This window comes from Natator depressus, chromosome 1, assembly GCF_965152275.1.
Source record: "Natator depressus isolate rNatDep1 chromosome 1, rNatDep2.hap1, whole genome shotgun sequence".
Taxonomy (NCBI): domain Eukaryota; kingdom Metazoa; phylum Chordata; order Testudines; family Cheloniidae; genus Natator; species Natator depressus.
In genome coordinates this window covers 282359506-282384805 of record NC_134234.1, presented here as the reverse complement: position 1 = coordinate 282384805, position 25300 = coordinate 282359506, and the positions used below count along the sequence as shown (strand labels likewise).

At 41.9% G+C, this 25300-nt stretch overlaps 1 protein-coding gene across 4 annotated transcripts in view; it reads right to left on the bottom strand.

Annotated features, from left to right (window-relative positions):
- The window catches only part of PTPRR (protein tyrosine phosphatase receptor type R), a 191199-nt gene that overhangs the window by 23283 nt on the left and 142616 nt on the right, over positions 1-25300 (bottom strand). For all 4 annotated transcript variants that reach the window (XM_074942047.1, XM_074942046.1, XM_074942050.1 and 1 more), the window contains 2 exons: positions 9894-10080; positions 5062-5146 (listed from right to left, as the gene is read on the bottom strand). In XM_074942047.1, the coding sequence (XP_074798148.1) occupies positions 5062-5146; positions 9894-10080 (272 nt within the window). The remainder of the gene's footprint in view (positions 1-5061; positions 5147-9893; positions 10081-25300) is intronic.

The window sequence follows — 25300 nt, the reverse complement described above, 5'->3', positions numbered from 1 at the left end:
CTACATGCTCAAAAATAATGCTAACCTCAAATGCATTTAGGTTTTATTTTGATACAACGTTAGGTTTGCCAATTTTGGTTGGATGTATTCCTGGAGGTTTCAGCACATGACATAATCTTTAATTAAAGATTAATCTTTAATTCCTGGGGACTCCAGGACAATCCTGGAGGCTTGGTAACAATAAACTGAACACTGCTTATATATCAGGGTATGGCTGACTGTACCCAGATGAATTTATTGATTCAGGTGAACATAAAAAACTGCCTTGATGCATCTGTGCTGAAACATTTTTTCCTCCCACTAAAAAAATTATGAATCTTTTAGAGCCTGTTCACAATCCTATTGATTTTAAAAGGCAGCAGTATCGGAGAAATAATGATAGAACACAATCAATGTCAGAATTGTAGGAAAAGCTCAAGGGAGACTCAGCTTCTAAAGAATTGTTTCATGGCACCCAGAGATGACCCATGCCTGATGATAGTGTGTGTGGGTGGGTGGGAGAGGGGGCAGAGTGAGGGAAGCTGGCTTCAGCAGTATTACTGAGCATGCTCAGTCCGTGTGAGAATGCTCAGTACAAGCCAAGCAGCAAATCTGGGGGTCACATGACCCCAGATGCCCTTCCCCATACATCACCTCTGATGGCATCTGCTTATAAACTGGCACAAGGAAGCACTTTGTTCACTTGATTTAAATTTAATTTTTTAAAAAATTATTGTCTTAAACTTGGGGATACTTTACTATACCATTGTAAAACTCCTAGCATTTTCTAGGCATCTTACAGTTGAATTCTAGTGTTTGTCTAGCAGCACTGAGAATTTTATTCTGCAATTGAAAATTCATTCCTTAAAAGTATTTTGGATCAGCTACAATGACAATTTTCTATTAAGAAATAAATTTCATTAGGTATTCATTACACTTCATATTAAAAAATAGGACAAAATAGTGTTTATTCATGCCAACCTGCCCCAACGCAGTCTGTCTCTTAACAGCTTGACAGAATTATTTCTTAGAAAATGAGAAACTTCTCAGCAGCACAAAGGGTGGAGCGCCAGACCATGGACATTTTCAGGAGAAAATTAATCATTTCAAACATCACTTGTCACTAGAGGTGCCCTAGTTCAAGAGACGCACCCAGCGCTTGGAATGGAAAAGCTGACACAAGAGTACTAAGCAGTAGGTTGATATCATCTGAGCAGGAAACTGGGAAGGCTGTGCTATTAAACCATTCAAATAATTTCCAAACCCTTGGGGTCTGGGAGTGGAGCATTTGTGTATTTATCAGAATGTGCCTAGATCCCCAAAATATCTTCTGTAGAAGAGCACAAGGCATTTATTTCGAATTAATACATGACTGATCTGTTATCCTCATTTTCTCTTGATTTCTGTAAAAGGCAATTACAAAATATCTGTCTGAGACTCTCGCTGCTGTGCAGTGCATATCAACTAAAAGTGCATCCAGAAGTTAATGATACGTTTTCCAATTACAATGAAAGTGAAAATACAAAGGCATTATGATTCTTAAGCATCATCGACTACTGCTACACTGTAGCTATGCAATTCAAATACAAACAAACTACAGTGTAATTTAATGCACTGTATCCACAGGGTACATTCTGTGGGTTATACACAATGGTAGCAGCAGAAGATTTAACATTCAGAATTATATGAAGAGAGAATGCATTATTTTGTTAAGGGGTTGGCATATCAACAGATTGGAGGCACTGGATGAAATTCTGGCCCAAATGAAGTCAATGGGAGTTTCGTGTATATCCTGTTTATATTGGGCTAAATTCAAGGGGTAGTCTTCTGAACTTTCAATATGTAAGTTACACCAACTTAGACTCATTTACCAATGTGTAACTTCCATCCTGGCATACAGTACCTTTGTATGTGGCCCACTGACCATAATGCTGGTTCTTTTGAGGTTAATGAGGGTTTTGCTATTGACTTCAGGGGGCTCAGAATTTCACCAGTGTTTTGTTTCCAATAATATATCAGATCCCTGACAAAATAATACTTTTGATGGCCAACATCTTTCATTAATTTGCCTGCAAATCCCTTTTACAGTGTGATCAAACTATAATTCAGTTAGGTGCACAAAGAACACTCTTACCATTTAGAATGTGTGAAATGCATAGAATATACTTTGCTCAGGATTACTACACTGAGCAAAGTGTGTGACCACACATGACTGCAAGGACATTATTGCTAGAGCTGGTTGGAAAATAGAATATCAGTTTCATGGGAAATGTCAACATTTTGAATTTTGTTTTCGTTTTGAATCGTAACAAAAAGCTGGAATTTAGAAATTTCCCATGGGACAGAAGTTCTTGTGGATTCTGATTCAGAACCATTGAAACATTTCATTTCAAACTGTTACATATAATTAAAAAGTATAATAAAATTAATGTAGTATAATAAAGAAGTCAAAATGAAATGCAATAAAATAAAAGCAAAACATTCTAACATCATAGAAATGAAACGAGAAAGTTAAAACAAGTCATTTTTCCTTTCTTCCAGCAAAAATTTCAGTGAAAATGATATGTTCCCACAAAATTATTCTATGTCAACGGAACTGTATTTTTGATGGAAAACTGTTCCATCAGAAAATGTTGACTAACTCAATTTACAATGAAGTAATTCTTACTGTTATGGGAAATGCATCACTTAGACCAATGAAAACACAGAAGCAATACAAGAAATTAACAACAATAATGTTAACAGCACCTCTGAGATAGTAGTATAAGGGTAATTATCTGGCTAAAAGAGATGAATTCCAACAATGCTACAAACCAGTAGGAAAAGAAAAGGAGCAAGAGAAAGAGAACCATTATAAATGAATGTCTACTCGAGAAGATTTGAGGGCACATTGGTTCATTTAGTCTGAATCACTCAACGTTAGACAGTAAAGGATTTGCAATAAGGTTCTCTGACTCATTCAGGGTACAGTCTTGCAGTTGCAGAACTTGACTAGACATAACTCAGTGGGCATTCTAAAGTCATAGAGTTTAAGGCCAGAAGGGACCATTAGATCATCTAGTCTGGTCTCCTGTATATCACAAGCCACCAACACCACCCAGCACTCACACACTTACCATACAGCTGAAATGAGACCAAAGTATTACAGCCCACAGGAGACTAGATTATTATGTGTCATGGGCAGAGAATAGGCGGGACCAAAGTGCAACAGTGCCCGAGGTCCCCTCAAGGCCACAGTTCTGATGGTCCCTCACTGTAGATAGAATACAGATAAGTTATTTAAATTAGGGCTGTCAAGCAATTAAAAAGATTAATCACGATTAATCATGCAATTAATTGTGCTGTTACACAATAATAGAATACCATTTCTTTAAATATTTTTGGCTGTTTTCTACATTTTCAAATATATTGATTTCAATTACAACACTGAATACAAAGTGTACAGTGCTCACTTTATCTTTATTTTTCATTACAAATATTTGCACTGTAAAAAACAAAAGAAATAGTATTTTCAATTCCGCCATTGCAAGTACTGTAGTGCAATCTCTTTATCATGAAAGTTGAACTTACAAATGTAGAATTATGTACAAAAATAACTGCATTCAAAAACAAAACAATGTAAAACTGTAGCGCCTACAAGTCCACTCAGTCCTACTTTTTGTTCAGCCAATTGCACAGACAAACAAGTTTGTTTACATTTGCAGGAGACAATGCTGCCTGCTTCTTGTTTACAATGTCACCTGGGGAACAAGTGCTGGCATGGCACTACTGTAGCTGGCGTCACAAGATATTTACATGCCAGATGTGCTAAAGATTCAAATGTCCCTTTATGCTTCAACCACCATGCATCCATGCTGATGACGGGTCCTGCTCGATAACAATCCAAAGCAGTGCAGACCAATGCATGTTCATTTTCATCATCTGAGTCAGATGCCACCACCAGACAGCTGATTTTCTTTTTTGGTGGTTCGGGTTCTGTAGTTTCCACATCAGAGTGTTGCGCCTTTAAGATTTCTGAAAGCATGCTTCACACCTTGTCCCTCTCAGATTTTGGAAGGCACTTCAGATTCTTAAACCTTGGGTCGAGTGCTGTATCTATATTTAGAAATTTCACATTGGTATCTTCTTTGCATTTTGTCAAATCTGCAGTGAAAATGTTCTTAAAATGAACAACGTGTGTTGGGTCATCATCCAAGACTGCTATAACATGAAATATATGGCAGCAGGTAAAACAGAGCAGGAGACATACAATTCTCCCCCAAGGAGTTCAGTCACAAATTTAATTCACGCATTATTTTTTTAATGAGCATCATCAGCATGGAAGCATGTCCTCTGGAATGGTGGCCAAAGCATGAAGGGGCATATGAATGTTTAGCATATCTGGCACGTAAATACTTTGCAATGCCAGCTACAAAAGTGCCATTGGAAGATCTGTTTTCACTTTTAGGTGACATTGTAAATAAGAAGCGGGCAGCATTATCTCCCATAAATGTAAACAAACTTGTTTGTCTTAGTGATTGGCTGAACAAGAAGTAGGACTGAGTGGATTTCTAGGCTCTAAAGTTTTACATTGTTTTGTTTTTGAGTGCAGTCAAGTAACAAAAAAAATTTACATTTGTAAGATGCACTTTCACGATAAAGAGAATGCACTACAGTATTTGCATGAGGTGAATTGAAATATACTATTTCTTTTACTGTTTTCATACTGCAAACATTTGTAATAAAATAATAATATAAAGTGAGCACCGTACACTTTGTATTCTATGTTGTAATTAAAATCAATATATTTGAAAATGTAGAAAAACATCCAAAAATGTTTAATACATTTAAATTGGTATTCTATTGTTTAACAATGCAATTAAAGCTGTGATTAATTGTGATTTTTTTAAAAATCGTGATTAATATTTTTGAGTTAATCACATGAGTTAACTGTGATGAATCAACAGCCCTAATTCAAATATGTACAAAATGTCCACCATAAAAAAAAAAGACCAGCAGTCTTCCTGCAAATCTATAAGCAGAGTTATATTAATAAAATGGGACTAAATTTCACACTAAAAAGCATTGTTTAAATACACTTACTTGGCAAAATTGTTTTATAACGGTTTTTAGTTCCATGACTTGGGATGGCAATTTCTTTGGGATCCACAAAATTCATTGGTATTTCCTATAGAAATAAATTAGATCAGATTGGTGTTTCTAAAGAAATCATACAGGAAATTATACTGGAAGGCCATCTGATGCTTCACAACTATCTGTTGACATCAAAGTATTAACAAAAAAACTGGTTCCCATCTCCAGCCTGTCAACACCCTTCCTTTAATAAACACAAGAGCTGCACATTGAAGTGTTGACTTCCGAGGAACAGTTCTGATGAATTATTAAAAGCAAAGGTTTTTATGAGGTTATAAAATAGATTAAAGTACACAACAGTTTAAGAAGAAGGGGGTTGAAAATTTGCTAGGGTGGAAAAAAGCAAGGATTTACAAACTGTAGCTAATAACTACACAGATTCCTACACAGTAATGCTTAAGTTTCAGAGTAACAGCCGTGTTAGTCTGTATTCGCAAAAAGAAAAGGAGTACTTGTGGCACCTTAGAGACTAACCAATTTATTTGAGCATAAGCTTTCGTGAGCTACAGCTCACTTCATCGGATGCATACTGTGGAAAGTTTAGAAGATCTTATTATATACACACAAAGCATGAAAAAATACCTCCTCCCACCCCACTCTCCTGCTGGTAATAGCTTATCTAAAGTGACCACTCTCCTTACAATGTGTATGATAATCAAGGTGGGCCATTTCCAGCACAAATCCAGGGTTTAACAAGAATGTCTGGGGGGGGGGTAGGAAAAAACAAGGGGAAATAGGTTACCTTGCATAATGACTTAGCCACTCCCAGTCTCTATTCAAGCCTAAGTTAATTGTATCCAATTTGCAAATGAATTCCAATTGAACAGTTTCTCGCTGGAGTCTGGATTTGAAGTTTTTTTGTTGTAATATAGCAACTTTCATGTCTGTAATCGCGTGACCAGAGAGATTGAAGTGTTCTCCGACTGGTTTATGAATGTTATAATTCTTGACATCTGATTTGTGTCCATTTATTCTTTTACGTAGAGACTGTCCAGTTTGACCAATGTACATGGCAGAGGGGCATTGCTGGCACATGATGGCATATATCACATTGGTGGATGTGCAGGTGAACGAGCCTCTGATAGTGTGGCTGATGTTATTAGGCCCTGTGATGATGTCCCCTGAATAGATATGATTATCATACACATTGTAAGGAGAGTGATCACTTTAAATAAGCTATTACCAGCAGGAGAGTGGGGTGGGAGGAGGTATTTTTTCATGCTTTGTGTGTATATGAAAAGATCTTCTACACTTTCCACAGTATGCATCCGATGAAGTGAGCTGTAGCTCACGAAAGCTTACGCTCAAATAAACTGGTTAGTCTCTAAGGTGCCACAAGTACTCCTTTAGTAATGCTTAACATTCACATAAAACTTTTGATGTGTAGATTGCAAATCCCTTTACAAGGGTGGGTTAAGCACCTTATCCCCATTTTACAGACAGGGCAGCTAAGGCATAGATTTAAGTGACTTACCCAGTGACACGCAGTGAATTAGGGGACTGTCAATAACTGAACCCAAATCTCCTGCCTCCAAATCTGGTGCCCTAACCAGTGAACCATGCAGCCTCCTTTAGAAAATTCAAATGATTTCAATGTGAAACCATTAGCATTATTAGAGGGTCTCACACTTCCTTGCTTATCTAGGCCGAGCTGTACAACCAAAGAAAGAGAGCAGAATATTAATCTGCTGCCTGTGAGTTGAATAGGCAGCAGCAGAGGGCAGCAGAGAGATTCCTCAGCCTGCTGTGCCAAACGAACACGCCGTAGGACTGATTTACCTCATGCTTCCAGTGCTGCAAATCAGGCTTTTCTGATTTTCACAACCATCAGTAGGGCTCAGCCCATTGATGCCCAGAACAGCCTCTGAAATTCTGGACTCTGTGCCCCACGCCACAACCCTTCAGGCCAAAGTTTATGTGAGTGCTAAGAAGGTGGCAGAATTGTCTCTTGCAAGACGGGTAGTGGGAGGGGTAGGAACCCAGTCTCTGTCCCTGAACCGAAGTGCCCTGCCCCTCCTAGAGCACTGCTTATCTGAGGCTCTCAAAGTGCTTCCCACGCCTGAGGGAATTCACTCTCCCTCCCCGCTGGGCCAACAGGAGCAAAGGAAAATAAGATTCATTACAGTCAGTTCTTGCTGCTGTGATTCCCTCCTGCTCCTCACTCTGTTCCTGACCTCCCCACCAGCCACGCTTGCAACCTTCATGTTAACGTTTACTCCCCCCCACACAAATTGCCACTGAATCCTTTCTGATCTCCATCCTTGCCTTTTCCCCACCTCCACCACTACACCTTGCTCTCTGCCCTGGTCATCTCTCTCCTTGGCTCCTGCAGCCTCCTCCTCACTGATATTGCTGCCTCTCCCCTTGTTCCCCCTCAGCCCAGACAAAGTGCAACTGCTAAAATCACATCCCTCCCCTGCTGCTCTGCTCATGTCACTCACTTCACGTCCCTGCACCATCCTCCCTGTGCCTCCTGCATCAAGGGCAGACTTCTCTTCACTTGCAAGTCCTACCCAACTTCAGTCCCGCCTCCTTCTCCTTTTGCTCCCCCATGGTCAGCCCCAGCCTCCTCCTCACCAACCCTTTATGCTGCCTTCCATGCTCCTTCTCCTTCTGCATGGAACAGTCTCTCCCATGCCCCATATGTCACATGACCTCCTGCTCCTTCTTCACATCTCTCCCCAGAGCTCACTCCTCCTTACTGTGACCTTGTGAGATCCCTGCATACAGCCCCTGGTGTACTCTGGAACTGAACTGTTCCAACGGGGTCTGGACTGGATTGTGAGCTCCTTGGGGCAGGGACTGTTTTCTTTTATGTCAGCTATAGCTTCCCTGGTGCAGTTCTGCACTGTTGGTACAAACATCTCTGGCACTTTGAAACTGAAAAAACACTTTATTGCTTAAGCAGGTAAAGTTGTACAGTCAACAAGAGAGAGCAGTGTATTTAGATGCTGCCTGTGATATGTGTAGGCAGGAGAGGCCGCCAGATAGATTCCTCAGCCTACAGCCCCAAATAGACTCTATGGATCTGAGTAGTGGAAATCAAATCAAGGTTTTCCAGTTTTCAACAAAACCAACAGGATTCTGCCCATTGAGGCCTAGAACATCCCCTGAAATTTTGGAATTGGTCAGATGCAGCATTCAGAAGTTATCACATTATAGACAGACACAGAAATGCCATCAAGTTGAACATAGAGCTTTGCTTTTCTGGTCCAGTTAATCACTTGAGACCTATAAGCACTTACTACTGGTTGTGGGGTTTACTCAGTGGGACTACTCCCAGGGGTAAGTGTTTGTATGGAGGGCCAAGACCATAAACAGCTCTCTAAATTTATATGGTGCTCTGCAAACATAGACATGGCACTTAATCTTTATGCTTATCTATAAAAGGCAAGAGAAGACAAAGGACTAAGAGTGTAAGTAAGAGATTATATTACGATAACATACCTGCTAACCCGTGCAACCCAAAATGCAACAGTTTTCAAATGAGCATTAATTTGCACACATTTGCATACATTTGCATACTGTTGTGTTTGTTGCATTTGCTACCAGAAAATAAATGAATGAAAAATTCTTCAGCAGCTCTTGTTTTTATTGAATTCTCTCTGGCCCATTTCACTCATTCACATTCACTCTTCTCTTACCCATATTCAAATTCATTAAGTCTGCGCACTTCATACAATGTCACCTGCACTCCACCTGTGCTCATCCACATGTTCAGTCACATGCATCTACCCTGACCTCATCCACATGCATCCATACTCTGCACCCACACCATCCCCTACCACAAGCATACTTCACACATACAATTTATTCACTCTGCATTCATTCATTTCCTCCCCCGGCACAACAGCAGTGAAAGCAGGTGCAGAACAGGAATTCTTCCACCCACGTAGGTAAAGGCAGCTCAAACGTAGGACCGGCCTTATACAGTGTTTTCCTGGGTCTCTGCCCATATTTGAGGCTTCTTTGCTACAACAAAACTCTCTCCATTTGGCATGGGATTGTCCTTGGCCGTGTGTGATGGGGTGTACTCCCCACATCAGCTCTGCAATAGCTGAATTAAGCCAGGTAGGCTCAACCAGCCAAGTAAGCTGCAAACAGGGAGATTTAGGCTGTGTGATGTGAGTTAATTAGGAGGAAGCTCACCTGTGAGGGAACAGGCAGGGCTTCTATAAAGCCAGGAGGCTGGCAACAGTGCAGGGAGAAAGACTGCAGTCCCTCTCTCTGAGGGATGGGAGAAGAAACATGGTAGGAAGGAGTCTGGGGTGAAAACATTAAGGTTCGTGTAAATGCAGACCTTGACTGTTCACTTCAGGGCCCTTGACTAGAACCCAGAGTAGAGGGTGGGCCTGGGTTCCCCTATCAACCATGGCAGATATTTAAAATTCTTTCAATTTAAACAATTTGGCACACTGACTTGCCTCATAAACAGTGTCTCTTTAAAGATGAAATATAAAGATTTTACTGATCTGAGATAATTTATAATGAAAACTATTTTGCGTCCAAGATAACATCATCTGTTTTATTGACTTATGTATGCAGAATTCAAAAGAGAGAAAAGCCCAACAAACCACATGCCCTAGCATGTTTAATAAAAATGATATTGTTCATATTCGTTTGTTATACCTCAAACATACTCAAGAGAGTGGTATACATATTCTCATTCCCATTTGCCCTGATAGTGTACACATTTCTTGCATTTATTAGACTAGCACTATTAAAATTGCCTTGCAAGGTTTGTTTTGTTTTGCTTTTTTCCCAATGAAAAATGGGCTCACCATGAACTCTGTTTGAAGCAAATGAGAGCATGCGACTGTATCTCGCAGCTGCTGTCTTGTCAGGACCCGACTAGCTGACTGTAGATATTCCATTGCTACTTTTTCTCGTGGGGTAGGCACAGCGACAAAAGGTTCGACATTTCCCAAACTGCTCATGTCCAAAGTCAGGGAGACATTGGATCCTCGCCTATAGTGAAAAATAACAATACATTTATATTAGCTCCCTATCTAATAGTTATAAAATTGTATAATAATGCTATGCTCCTGAATTACTTATGCACTTTAAACTTCCATTGTAGCCATTGGGAGTTTTAGGTATGCACAGAATTCAAAATTGGCTTCAGTGGGAGTTTTGGGTGGGCCAAGAAGCCATAGCATGGCAGATAATTCTGGCCCTGATCTTTCAATCACTCATACATGTGAGTGATCCCACTGAATGGAACTACTCACTACTTGTAAATCATACACGTAAATATTTACAGGATCAGGGCCTCTGTTTGTGGTACATTTGACTGGAAGGATATAAAAAGAGAACAGCATTAAATAAACATTTCTACATGGTGGGCATATCAAACTGCAAAAGCCAGATTCTTAATAGTAAATGAATCATTTAGGCACTGAGGTAGAGAAGTAGGTTTGAGGGGAAAGAGAAATGTTAGAATATTCCTTATAAGAGGTGGGGGAGAGCCAGAAGCTAAATCTTATTTACTAAAGTTCACAGATTTTGAAAAATAATATGACTCTTCTATGCCCTGTCATGACTCGAGCTAGGCCCAAAACAAAAGCTTGGGTTTGAAGACATATGAAATTTGAGAACTTTCTGAATTCCGAAGTTCTGAACTTTGTGGCTTAGGCCCAACTCTAATCACAATTTGTGAAAATAAGGAAAAACCATGTGACAATTTAGCAAAAACAGATAATTTTTAACCTATTCTGAAGAAACTAACTGTATTCAATGTTACAGTCTATAGCTGTAGACGAGAAGATTACTGTGTAAGAAATTGAATATTGGGGACTTATCTGCTATTGATATCAATGTAAAATTCCTCTGGCATATTCTCTTTTGACATATTAATATTGTAATATGCTGACTTGACTTGCATAGTCAGCTGCACGTGCAACATTTTATGCAGTAAAGATAAACTGTGCACTTAAGGCCTGTTCAAAGTCTATTGAAGTCAAAGGAAATCTTTCCAGTGTGTTCAATGGGCTTTTGATCAGGCCTATAATAAAAAGTGGGGTTAAACAGAATATTCTGTTTAACAAAAATATTATCTATAAAAGGTCTCAAATTAGAATGCAATGTTAATAATGTAGATTACTCAGAAACTCCTCACAACGTAGAGACATCATTCAAAGCAAAAAGCAACAAGAAAATTCCCCATCTGGCCACTTATTCAATATATCAAAAATGTGAATTTAGTGCTTGTGAAATGTGTGAAATGATACCTCTAAAGAATAAAAAAAATCATGTACAGTGCGGGCAGTGGTGGTGAAAACTACAAAACCTCACTTTGCCTATTGACAATGTGTCTCAACTCTGATATGAAGGGGATGTTTAATCTCGATTCCCATTCAATTGATGGCTTCTCTTCTAAACTTACCAACAAGGATGCCAGTTAGTACCAGTTGTGATGATGTTTTGCTGTAATGTAGAAACTTGCCCACTTAGAACTGGTCTGAAACCATCAACTCACTGGACTGGCCTCGACGTCAAAGGTTAACTAGCTACATTTGAGCTGATGACCTACAGATGAAATCCTCTGAATCCATCCTCTCAACACTTTTTCACCAAATAAAGTATTTAGGGATTCTTTGAATGCTGTCATGTAACCTTTAGTGTTTTTAACAAATCAGTATGACATTAAGTAAGTTTGACAGCAAGCTCTAAAAAAGCAGGGACCTCTGAAAAAAAAAGTGTGTGTGTGAAACCACCTAAATTATTCTAAATTATATTCTAGAATACAAACTATTCCATATGATCCATTAAATCCTCATGAATCTGAAATGCTAAAAACAACCAGGCAGTGATATCAGTAAAAGTGGATGTTCCGGATAAGGAAAAAAGTAATGGTTACCTAAATGATGTAAAAGTAACTCCATTTACAGCTCATGGAAATCAAATAAAGAGTAGACTGCCTGTAACTTTAACAATCTCCTCCGATGTGAAAGATGTCTTTAATATATAGCACAGAAGAAGTGGGAGATTATAATATTAGCAGCAGACAAAAAGACAATGTAAGTGTAGTAGATGTGCAGATAATAGGAATACAGTTCCAAATAAATGAGGTAAAACAGAGGCAAAAAAATGATCAGCAGACTTAGAGAGGATTGTGCACAGAAACCAAAAATGTCTCACTTGAAGGACATCAAACTTATCAATGTTCTGTTTTCTGCTTCAAAGGAAAGCTTAATTCCATGACAGATTTGATCTTGAAAAATATGAAGAAAGCAGTGTCACACCGCAGGGCAACTGCCCCTGTATTCCTGCTCTATGGTCCAGCAAGGGCACCCTAGGCTCCAGGCTGCTCAGCCATTACCTTTCTTGGGTGGAGACACCCAAATAGCCGAGCTATTTCCAGGCTAAACAGCTTCCTGCCTACACTGTGAATTCCCCAACTAAGTCAGGCTGCCTAAGCAGACCTGCTTTTCTTTTCTCCTCAGAGATGGTAAACAGTATAATTGCCAGAGTTATAAGTTACCACCAGCTCATTCTAAGCAAGCACATTTATTCTTAAGGCAAAAGTATTATAGAGAAAACATAAAACAACAAAAGAACCTACACACATGCTAATAAGCTTACCAGAAGTCACCCCATGACTCCAACAAGGGCTCTGGCTGCTGAACAGTCCTTTAAACCCCTCCCAGCGGTTTTCCTGGGGTTACCAGTTCATCACTCCTTTTACTCAGAACAAGAATACAGACAGGTTCAAGTCCTTCCAACCCTTCTCAGGAAGGGCCCCCCATGGACAGAAGGTCTTGTCCACTTGCTGGATCAGAAAGAAGGCCCTTAGTCAGCTTTAAATCAAGCTATTTAACCAAAGGTCCTCGCTTTGTCTGCTGGTCTGGGGAGAATCCAATTTGAACCACTATATGCAAGCCTCTATACAGGTGACAGTGGTTTTTCTTTGGGGTGTTACACCTGAGTGAATCTGCCTAATCATACCCCACTGTTGTTAGTTCTTGGAGGGCTGTGATGCAGAGAAAACACATGCCTGCCAACTATCTAGAGAATAGTGTTACCAGGGGCTCTGCCTGCTTTTTACGTCTTGAATTTATGTCTAAATTCCATAAAGCACTGTTCAGTGTTCAGTTATAAAAAGATAGAGAGAGACAATATAATATTCAGGTTTATTCCTTCCTCCACATATACTGTCCTCTCTCATCACACACTTCCTGAACGTAGAGTTCTATAAGTCCCTACACATTGCCCTATATATAAGCGTACTATTACACCCCATATCAGGAAGCTCTTGTAAAGCCACTCTGTCATAACAGTGAACAACTCCACTCACTTCCCTTTCTATAATCTCTAGTGGCAGTTCTTTCCACCCACTGGCCTCACCCCTCTCTCCATTGATCAATAGCTCCACCCACTCCCCTTTCCCTCTAGGATTATAAATAATTTTATACATTTCTTATCAGTACTTAATAGGCATGTTTCCTTTGCCTGCTGGAACTTCCACTGGGATGGTGACTCCACATTGCTCACAGTGTGGGACTGTATCAATAAGGCCTCTTAATAAGCAATGTATTACTACAGATTTATTTCCATAAGCCACATACTACTGTACAAATACGTAAGTAAGCAGTATGAGTGATGGCAGTTGCTACAAATTTTGGGGCAGTGGATTCCTCTTTAACTAGAAGATTTGTAGTTGCTTTTATTAATGCTTATCTTTTTTTTTTACCATCTATCTATTATTGTTAGGTTAACCCTAATTCTCCCAGATGGCAGTACTTTTCTTGGTAAAAGATGTTGCTGTCCTGTTTCCTGGACTCATCTCCCTGGAATAAGGTCTATCAGTGGTGATCACTTTTTTTTTTTTTTTTTTTTGAGCTAACCAGTCTTTCCATATCCACTAAACACTCCACTCAGTGCATTTTGTCCAGTCAGGCAAAACTCTGCTTTGATGCACTATCTCCCCCTCTCTTATGTACTTGCCAATGGATCCTTTCAATAATGCTAATCATTTATTTATTTATTTATTTTAGTATACTATTTATCCCCTGTTGTTTTATGTGAATAGAAATGACCCAGCTGTCATTTAAAAAAGTTTCTCATTTATCAAAGAAAGAAAACCTTTGCTGGACTCAATGATGCTCAAGAGAAGACTTCCTGTACACAAGTGTATTTCATTTACACGGATGGGTGGCTTATAGCAAGAATTTGGTATCCAGGCCCCACAGATGGTGCAGTGAGTCAGAGACAGTAGCAGGTGACAGAGGCAAAACAGAGCTCAGCTGATTGTAGCCATCTGGCTGCCTTTTGGGATGGGCTAGGCCAGGGGTTCTCAACCTTTTTCTTTCTGAGGCCCCCCCAACATGCTATAAAAATAAGATGACCACATGTCCTGATTTTATAGGCACAGTCCCGATATTTGGGGCTCTTATATAGGCACCTATTACCCCCCAACTCCTGTCCGGGTTTTTCACACTTGCTATCTGGTCACCCTATATAAAAACTCCACTGCCCACCTGTGCCACAATAACTGGTTTTCTGCATATAAAAGCCAAGGCCAGAATTAGAGGGTACCAAACAGGGCATCTGCCTGGGGCTCCATGCCACAGGGGCCCCCATTAACTACATTGCTCAGGTTTCAGCTTCAGCCCCAGGTGGCGGGGCTCAGGGACTTGGGCTTCAGTACCATGGGATGGGGCTTTGGCTTTATGCCCTGGGCCCCAGCAAATCTAATGCTGGCCCTGCTTGGAGGCCCCCCTGAAACCTGCTTGAGGCCCCGTAGGGGGCCCCAGACCCCTGGTTGAGAAGTACTGGGCTAGACTGCTTCACTTGGGAGGATGATAAGGCCCTCAGGAGTGGGAGGAAGATAAGAGTCTATCTGACATTTCCAGGACTCAGAAGAAAAGGATGGAGCTTGATATGACAGTGACGTTGAATGGATGGCACACAACATGTGCTTGTACCGGCCATTGCCAAGAAATCCATTGCCAAACTTTTGCAGAACCTAATATTGTTGGAAAGTAGGCAGCTGTGGACTAGAAAGTCCATGGGAGAAGCTTGTAGCAGATAGGAGTGGCAAACAACTCCTGCATGTGGGCAGTTACAGGTATATGTAGCAGTTTCTTGCAGCTTGCCCAATGCTCCCTAGATAAACTAGAGTCCCCATCAACAAAAAGCTATAGCTCAGATATAGAGCAATAGAAATGTGGCGTAGAAGTGCAATGACAGGTAGGCACTTCACTCAGCAGCTGTCATTCAGTAGTGAGACACAAAAATCAACCATTTCCGAGGCAGTGGCCACCCCCGCTCTTCAGAACAGAAACAGGGAATAGACTGAATATAGATAAATTACTAGCTACAACCACAGCAACATTTGATCTAATTAAAACTATATAACTGAGCACACAGTTGACAATCTACAGGGACGTTGCATAGAAAATAGCGCACTGCTAGGCATAGATCAATGGTTCTCAACCACAGGTACTCATACCCCTGAGGGTATGCAGAGCGCTTGAAGGGGGTATGTCATCTAGATCAGTGTTTCTCAACCTGGGGGTTGCGACTCCCCTGGGACAGGCTTGGGTGAGTCACAAGTGCAGGGCTGGCGTTAGGGAGTGGCAAGCAGGTCAGCTGGCCGGGGCCCCACACCACATGTGGCTCCATGAAGCTAACTTACATGCTTCAGTCCTGGGTGGTGGGGCTTGAGTTTGAGCCCTGGGAGGCGGGGCTCGGATGTCAGACTCCTGAAAGGGATACAGAAGTCTGGAAAGGTTGAGAACTTCTGGCATAGATCATCTGACACTAACCTCCCACCTGTGACTATTCCCAAAACCGCCACAATCTGGGCCATCAGTAAATGAGATCACATGCATTCAGCCATTTGCACAGGACTATAATTTGCAGTGCTCCAATATACCATGTGATGGGTGGTTCTAAACAGGAAATTGTGCAGCTGCAATCAGATACAATGCTGTCAGTGTTCATTCCCCACAAGCCCTGGGAGGTGCAGTTTGCTGAGAGGCTAAGTGTGAAACATCCTTTATTCATTTTGTACCAGGGACGCTTTTTTGCCAGGGCCTGTGAATAAGCATTTTAATGTTACTCCTCCAGCTCAGAGGCACAGCGACGGCTGTGTAAAAAATGAGGTGGAAGGGTGAGGGAGGGGAAATGCCTTTCAGCACCACTTTCTTCTTGCAAGTAGAGGGTATGGAGAAGGCTGAATAACTAGTCTGTGAATGTGTAGTGACTTTGACTCCACTCAGTCAAGCTATTCTATTTATTTAAATTAATATAGAGTGTAATAAAAGAGCACCCACCCAACGCAATGGGTGCCACTGATAATATTAAAAAGATATACTAAACAGATCTGTCAGTATCCCCAGATCAGCTCAAAGACACAGCAACATCAGAAAAGACTGAAATTAACTGACCCCAGACGTACTTCCGTGTTCCATACCGAGGCCTACCCAACTCCCATTTCCTCACCGGTCAGGGAGAAAAGGTTGGCCATGCAGCATGCCCTGTAAGTTGACAAACCCAGGCTGCCATAGATCTGTGGAGGAAGTGACTTCATAACACCCTAGCAGGCTCTTCCCCGCTTATAATAAAGGGGAATCAGCAAGGCACCTATCCTAACTGCAACAGTGTTGGATATCATGGGGAGAGAGAGTCTCTTATAGATGGGTTGGTTCCAGGCTATTTCAGCCTTTATAGACCAAAAACAACTTCTTAAATCAATCTGGAAATCAATAGTACAAGAAGAGGTGTGCAATAAGCCTGGTTAACCTTATCTGCACTGTTCTAGGCTGTGAAAATATGTACCAAATAGGGTCCAATCGTAACTCTTTGAAAGGCCCTACTGATTTCTGCTGGTAAAAAAGAAAGAAAGAAAATATTCATATTGTTTTGTAACAAAGTGCAGCTAAAATGTTAATATTTTCCTTGGCGTTTACATTGTTATATCTGGCAGTCTTGGCGAAAGGGCTACTTCCTTTCTAACAAAAAGAAATATACCTAATCTAATTATAACTTTGAATTTATAGCTTTTTCCATTTCATGGGCTCTTTCAAAAAAATGGGTGTTGAGAACCAAATTACTTACTATGAAGTGTAGAATTATTTTCTTAAGTCCAAACTTAAGTCACTTAAAGTTCTGTAGTAGAGCAAAGACAGAAGTGGCCAGTTGCTAATTTAGCCAAGAAAGCATTTTTAAAAGAGCACAGTAGAAGATGATCAATGCACAATAAGGCAGATGATCGCCTTAGGGGACCATAAGTCCATTAAAACAGTAATCTGAAACTACACTTTGAAGAAATGAGGTAGGAGACTTAATAAATGAGGTAAACATTATACTAATCTTAGAGACACTGATTAACTTGTCAACACAAATAGCCAACACATGGGCTTACTTACTGACCTATACATCAGGATAGAGTGCTAGACTGTGCTCGTTCTCTGAGTGGGTCTGCAAATGTGTAGGGATCAAGGAGGGTTCCTCATCTTGGACCCTCACATGGGGCAAAGTGGAAGACCGGTCACCAAGCTCACCTGAATGCAGGAATTGCATGAGCGAGGCAGTGCAAGGACACTAAGTAGAAAGGCTAGCAAAAGAATGACTGTATAGAGCCTGATCCAAAGTGCATTGAAACTGCTGGGAGTCTTTCCATTGACTTCAACAGATTTTGGATCAAGACCATAGGAATTGCCATAATAGGTAAGACCAGTGGCTTAGTCCAGTGACCTGTCTTTGACTGGCTAAACTCCCTTTGCATGTCAGAGAATACTGGGAGGCATAGGGGCTCTCTGAGACACAATTCCTCCTGGAGTCCCGGCTCTTGGGATACCACACTCCCACCATTTCAGGAGTCACGCAGCCTATAATGTGTATAAATACACATTAATCCCGGCTAGAATGAAACAGTTTTGTGAATCCGATTTCTACCACTTCTGAATAACTATGAACCTTTCAGTCCTAGTGAATAAGGTTAACATTCCATTTATCCAGTATATATTCTGAGCCAAATTTGGAGGTAAATGAGTCCTTTGCTTGAGAACGGTGAGCAGGATTTGGTCCTATGTGGCCAAAATCACTCCTCTTGCAATTCCCCTGAGATTTTCTCTTGATGTGAATTATCATTACCTGAGAAATTGGTGGAATTTTAAACATTTGGTACATTAGCACGTTCACTGCAAGTAAGCGTGGGTCTAACTCTTTGGTTGGTATTGAGTATGTGAAGTAAGTTAAACCAGGAAGTTACCCATGTATAGGTACTGGCTGGTGCCATCTATGGGGGTATAAGATATACCCAGGGCCATATCTTTAGATGGTGTAATGACTGTAGAGCCACTGAGTCAATCCATGTTAGTATCTTTTAAAAGTTACATTTATAAAACAAATTTTAGCGGTAACTATGGTGGAAAAAATGATTAATGCAACGTTTGCTTGAAAAGCCCCTAAAGGAAGCTCCACCTGTCCATCTCAATGGCCTCTCAGGTTAGCAAATGCTATAAATCATTAGCTAGGTCATTTCCAGGTCTACCTGTACCCTAAAATTAATCCACCATTTGTGATTATGAAAATCCAGTTACCCAACAAGTTCTCCTGATTATTTATTTAAACTTGGTAATTTCTTTAAATACACGCTCCAATGTTTATTCAGCACTCTTTAAAAATGCAACGCCCAGAGTCCCAGTCCTCCGCTTTTCATTCTCTTTAATGGTTTGGGAATCAACTGCGGCTAGTTGCTGCCCTCCAAAAGTCATTGCCCTGTGACCCTGGAATTTCAGACAAGGGAGTTGCTTCCTTTGTGATCTCAGTGCCCCATCCCTTTGCTGAGTTTCTCTGTTGCTGAGGGGTAGCTGTTGAACTGTGCAGGTGGAAGGAAGACATTAATTAGCGGGAAGAGTACTGATGTCTGCAGAGGTGGGAGCTTGGTTTGAGTTCTAAGAACACATACATAGCAGTGGAAACTCAACAGTGCTATTGTCTGTGGATCTTACTGCAGAGACAGGAGAAAAAAAAACTTGCATTAGCCTTCCTACATTGAATTTTTATTTCTGTTAATTCATACTATTAGTATTACTTGTGTGATGCTGGTAGACCAGGGGCCAGCTCTTGGCAAGGCTGTAGGTGTCAGCTGAGCACTGACAAATTCATAGCTGGAAACCAGACCAGCTAACTTGTATGCTAGTATTGTTCAAGATAAGTGTTAGACTTGTAAGGATATCTTTAGTGTTTAGACTCTGTCAAATGCTTCTAAATTGTTGGATGCATTAATCTTATTTGTCATGTCTGTATCCCATTCTTTAAGGTCATATGTAAGTTTTGCTCACGGGCGGCGGGTATCAAAGGCCAGGGTAGGCTAAGCCTCCCTGGACCCGGGTCACAGCCCCGCCCATGTTCTGCCAGGAGGCCCCGCTTTCCCTCGCCCTCTACCCTGAAGCCAGCAGGGGCTCAGCTCCAGCACTTGCCGGTGGCAGCCCCGGGTGGGGCTCAGGCTGGCCCAGGGCAGGGTTGGCCCAGTGGCCCAGGCCGGCAGCTCAGCCTGATACTGGGGACAGCCCAGTGCTGGGCAGACCCAGCAGCTCAGCCCAACACTGGGGATGGCCCAGCGCTGGGGGTGGGGGCTGGCTGGTGTGGCTGGGGAGGGCGGGCTATGGCTCTTTCAGCCAGAGGGGGTGTGTGTCTTGGGGCTCTTCCAGTCACGATGGGAGGCCTGGGGCTTCAGTGGGTGGAGGGGCAGGGCCTCGGGCAGAAGGGGTGGGGCCAACAGGTAGCCTCCCCAAAGGCGAGCTGTATGGGCCCGTGGTGCCCATGCTTCATCGATAAGAGAGCATGGGGGCCCGGCTACACCAAATTTTGGAGCTGGGTCTCTCCTCCAGCCCCACACGCCTCCCCCAGAGTGTCCCCCCGGCCCTGCTTGCTGCCCCCGGGTAATTTAAAAGGGCCCGCCCCCCCCCCCCACCAGCAGCAGCGCAATGGGCCTAAGGTGGCTTCCTGCCCTCCCGCTCCGCTTCACTTCTGGAAGTGGCTGGCACATCCCTGCAGCCCCTGGTGGGGGCAGGGGGGGAGGCGTGTCTCTGCGTGCTGCCCATGCCCCGAGCTGAGACCAATGGGAGCTGCATGGGCGGTGCCTACGGGCAGCGGTGCGTGGAGACCCCTCCGGCCCCCTGCCTAGGAGCTGCTGCCAGAGGTGGGTGTGGGTTGCTTCTGGGAGCTGCCCGAGGTAAGTGCTGCACCCCTCACCCTTTCCCGCACCCCAACCTCCTGCCCCAGCTCAGACCCCGCACCCAAACTCCCTCCCAGAGCCCGGCCCCAGCCCAGAGCCTGCACCCTGCACCCCCCCCCCCCCGCACCCCAACCCCCTACCCCAGCCCAGACCCCACACCCAAACTACCTCCCAGAGACCATCCCCCGCACTCCAACTCCCTCCTACATCCCCCTCAGCCCAGTCCCCGCACCCAAACTCCCTCCCAGAGCCTTAGTGAGAGAGGGGGACTTGGATCCGTTCTGGGCACCACCAGAAATTATACAAATCTGCCGCCTCTGCACCCGCCGCCCATGGTTTTGCTTTCTAACTGTAAAGATGCCTGGTCTGAACTTGTGAACCTAGGTAGAAGGAGTGGTTTCCCTGCACATCAAGCAGGATGATCAAAACTAAATGGGCCATTGTGGAACATCAGGATACAGAGGATACAAAATAATGGTCCTCTCATACCCATGAAGGTGCTACGTGCAAGAAACCTCATCCCATCAGTCTGAATTCTGGAAAAGGGAAACAAAGATAGCTAACATTAACATTTTTCATCTCTTTGCTGCTTGCACTCTCACAGGGCTGGAGCAAGGAAACAAAAGCAAAGAGATCCCCACGGTCAGCCTGTATTAGCCCAAAGAGACATTCAGTGCTGACAGATTATTACAACTCTGTCACCTTTTGGAATCATAGACTGTAACTCATTTGTGTATATATGTTGCCTCCTTTAACCTGTAAATAACTCTCTCATTTCTTTTTCCTAGTTAATAAATCCTTAGTTAGTTTACTACAGTAAACTAGAATAGAGTTTACAAGTGTAGTCTTTGGGGTGAGGTCTGAGGTACAAATTGACCTGGGGTAAGTGACTGGTCTTTTGGGACTGCGAGTGACCTAATATTTTGTGATCTTTGGCATAAGTGACGATTATCACCAAGTCCAGCTTGCTTGCATGGGGACTGTCTGTGACTCCATGATAGGACTGTTATAGTGCTTTAGGAACTCACATTTGATACTGGGTTGGTGAAATCTAATTGTAGAAAATACCACCAATTTGGGGTGTCTGTCCTGCTTTTTGACAGTCTACCCTGAGGTTGGCACTCATGGTTATGACAACTAGTATTAGATATGGGGCCCGAGTCTCTTCTCAGACTGGCATAAATCAGAAGGAACTGCATTAAATTAAATTGAGTTATACCATTGTAAAAACCTGCATAAATGAGAGAGCAGAACCAGGTCCATGGATTCTTATGTTTAAAATATTAGTGGCGAGCCTAGAATTTGATTTCCAGTGTCAAATTAAGAAATGGGTGTTTATCACTACAAAAGGTTTTCTCTCCCCCCACCCCAATCTCCTGCTGGTAATAGCTTATCTAAAGTGATCACTCTCCTTACAATGTGTATGATAATCAAGGTGGGCCATTTCCAGCACCCATTTTTTCATGGTCTGTGCGTATAAAAACATCTTCTGTATTTTCCACAGTATGTATCCGATGAAGTGAGCTGTAGCTCACGAAAGCTTATGCTCAAATAAATTGGTTAGTCTCTAAGGTGCCACAAGTACTCCTTTTCTTTTTGCGAATACAGACTAACACAGCTGTTACTCTGAAACCTGAAAAAATATAGAAGATTTTGCTTTCCCAAATATTAAAAAATTGCTAAGAAGAAATATGTTTAAGTGGCTGACAAAACATAACAGTTAAAGGGGAGGGAAGGGTAAACAAAAAAACAAAGAGAGAGTTATAGTGGTCACAATTAAGTTCCATATTTTAGTGCAAAAATAAAATAAAGATATGTCTGATTTTCTACTCCTATTGACTTCGTCTGGAGTTGTGGGAACTTAGCATTTCTGAAAAATCAGTCCATGGTGGTTTTTTCAGAGTGGCAAAGTAGACAATTGGTGAGGTATAGGGGATCTCTGGAAAGTATCTAATGTGCCACCATTTTCTTTCAGCCGTGGACAAGTCGTAAAATTATTCCTTCTAATATGTTATTTAGATATGCTTTGTTTCACACTCAGATTTATAACATACATTATCATCATCAGGGCCTAAAGAACACTTTCTTTTGAAAGTTTGATGGCTTTGGGAAATATTATTTAAAATCATCATTACGTCATTTATCACTTCTAGTCAACATAAGAGTAACTCTTGATATGTTTAAAGGTCACAGATGACCCAGTATTGTGCCTCTTCTCTATGATACAGCCTGAAACATTCATAGGCATCTAGCCTACATGCCTCTGGGACAATCTTGCCTCCTTATCTACAAATGATTAAAGTTGTGTGACTCACTATGGGTGGTGCTCATTGTCTACTGTATCAAAAGCGCACTTCAACTCAGATGTGATTTCAAGCCAACACACATCATTCCATAGCAAGCCCTGCATTTTAACAAAGTTTCCCGTCTTCAGGATAAAGAGCTCCATCCTGCTTCCACTGAAGTCAATGGCAGAACTCCTATTGACTTCCAGGTTGAACTTTAACTGGGTCTTAAAATGTGTGACAAAAGGCTCAGAATGAAGGACAACCACAAGCCTGAAATGATGCGGCTTCATTTCTTTCACAGATCCACATTTTCTGTTTTAAGGACGTAGCTATTGATTTTTATTTTTCAGATATGCTATTAGACAATACTCTATAGGACAGAAAAAACACACCCTGATAATATGCAACACACATTAACATAAGCCTCCTCTTATTCAATATCACAAGAATAAATCTGAGGAAATCATGAATAAAACCACTGTGATAATAACTAAAAAAAATAATGACAGGTTTCAGAGAAGCAACCGTGTTAGTCTGTATTCGCAAAAAGAAAAGGAGTACTTGTGGCACCTTAGAGACTAACAAATTTATTTGAGCATAAGCTTTCGTGAGCTACAGCTCACTTCATCGGATGCATTTTTTAAAAAAATAATGCTTAGCATTCATTTTATATCGTGTTTTTCATCCTTGGATCCCAAAGCACTTCACAAAGCATCATTAACCTTAATTTTTACAGCTGAGGCACACAGAGATGAAAGCCCACACTTTCAAAAAGACCTCTGAGTTTGGTTGCCTAAATTCTGGGCCCCCAACTTAAGACATTTTGGCCTTCATTTTCACTGGCGTTTCCGCTGCTGGGACTTGCATTTAGAATTGTGGGTGCTCAGCATTTTTTGAAAAACAGGACTAAATTGTTTGGAGTTGGCCATCCCGACACTGAAGCACCCAAAAATCAGAGGCCACATGCAGCGTGCCTAAAAACCACACAGTGAGTCCATAGCAGAAACAGGAACAGAACTCAGGTGTCCTGATTTGTGATGTTGAGCAAGCTGGTTTCCCTCTTTTTTAGGTCAGTCATTGTAAGTAGTCCTGACTGACGCATGGGGCTAAAAAGAAAGATGCTAATTTCAAGATTCAGCATTTTTTATGTCAGTAACTGGTATTTTTCATGGTCTGTGTGTATAAAAACAGCTTCTGCATTTTCCACAGTATGCATCCGATGAAGTGAGCTGTAGCTCACGAAAGCTTATGCTCAATAAATTGGTTAGTCTCCAAGGTGCCACAAGTACTCCTTTTCTTTTTGCGAATACAGACTAACACGGCTGTTACTCTGAAACCTGGTAATAACAGTGGCATAAGGTACAGAAGTACATATGGTACAGAAGGTACATATGGAGGTTACAGAAGGTACAGAAGTACATATGGCTGTTAAATGAATGATTTACCTTTTAATCAAGATCCAATGTGCTGTGTTGCACATCAGACCTAATAAGAAAAGTCTTCACATTTATATGGCACTGTACCCCAATGACCTGTGCTACTCAGAGCCTGTACTGGTCCATTGCTCTATCCCTGGTTCATTCCCATTTAAGTCCATAAAGACCAGGGGACCATGGAGAGACCAAAGAGAGGCCTCTTTTCAGCACTGTGATGTGGTGAATAGGCTGTATATGGTCAGAGATCCATCCGCCTGCCTGATATTCCCATCTCCCTGCACACCAAAGCTGCTTTAAACACAAAGTTTTACATATTGAGCTCCTAACGTGAAAAACAGTGGGGCTGTCTTTACCTTTTTGTCCCCCCAATCTCATTCCCCAAAGCCCCTTTCCAGGCACAGGTTCACACCTCTCCTGTGGATCTTCTAAGAAAGACAATCAGTTATCAGCTTGATGTTTCTGACTTGAGGAGGAGTGAAGTAATTAATGACGTTGATATTTATGGTGTTGTTATGCTCCAGAGTCAACACCAGTAGAGATGAATTATGTAGTAGCCATTTGTGTGATAGCATAATCTCATTAATCATGGGGCCCTATTTACAGTGCAGGGTGGGGGTGTTGGAGCTAATCTATAACCCTGAGAATCCTCAGGAGGGGTATGTGTCCTGAAGGGCTATGTGTGTTCTGTGTTGTGTATTTGGTTGTCGTAGTAATAGAATCTTGTTGTTGCTATGGCAACTGAGTTAGATTATTAGGGGATAGCCCAGCTGGTTTTGGCTGTTGTTGGTTAGTTCAGTGTGGCAATAAATGGCGGCTTTTCAAGGTCTACAGCTCTCTGAGTCTCAAGTGATTTCTTCCTAAACTGCTGCCCCCCCCCAAGGATACAACAACGTGGCAACGAGGATGGGATCCCTGTGCTGCCCCAGCAACAGAAGAAGGTAGACGTCAAGGTTAAAAAAATTTTTTAAAAAAAACCAACCAAAAAACAGCATCTTTTTGCCGTTGGAAGGGGGTGCGAACTGGCTTGTTTGCACTGATGGTGCAAACTGAAACTAAAACCATGGCTACACTTACAGGGCCACTGGAACCTTCTGAGGAGACTATAGTGCAATGGCACGTATATACTGAGCGTTTTGAACTTTTTGTTATTGCACATGACATTGCAGAAGAGAAGAAGGTGCCAATATTCTTAAGTGTTGTGGGGGCTAAGACCTACTCCCTGCTACACAGCTTACTAAACCCTGTTAAGCCAAAGACCAAATCTTACAGTGACA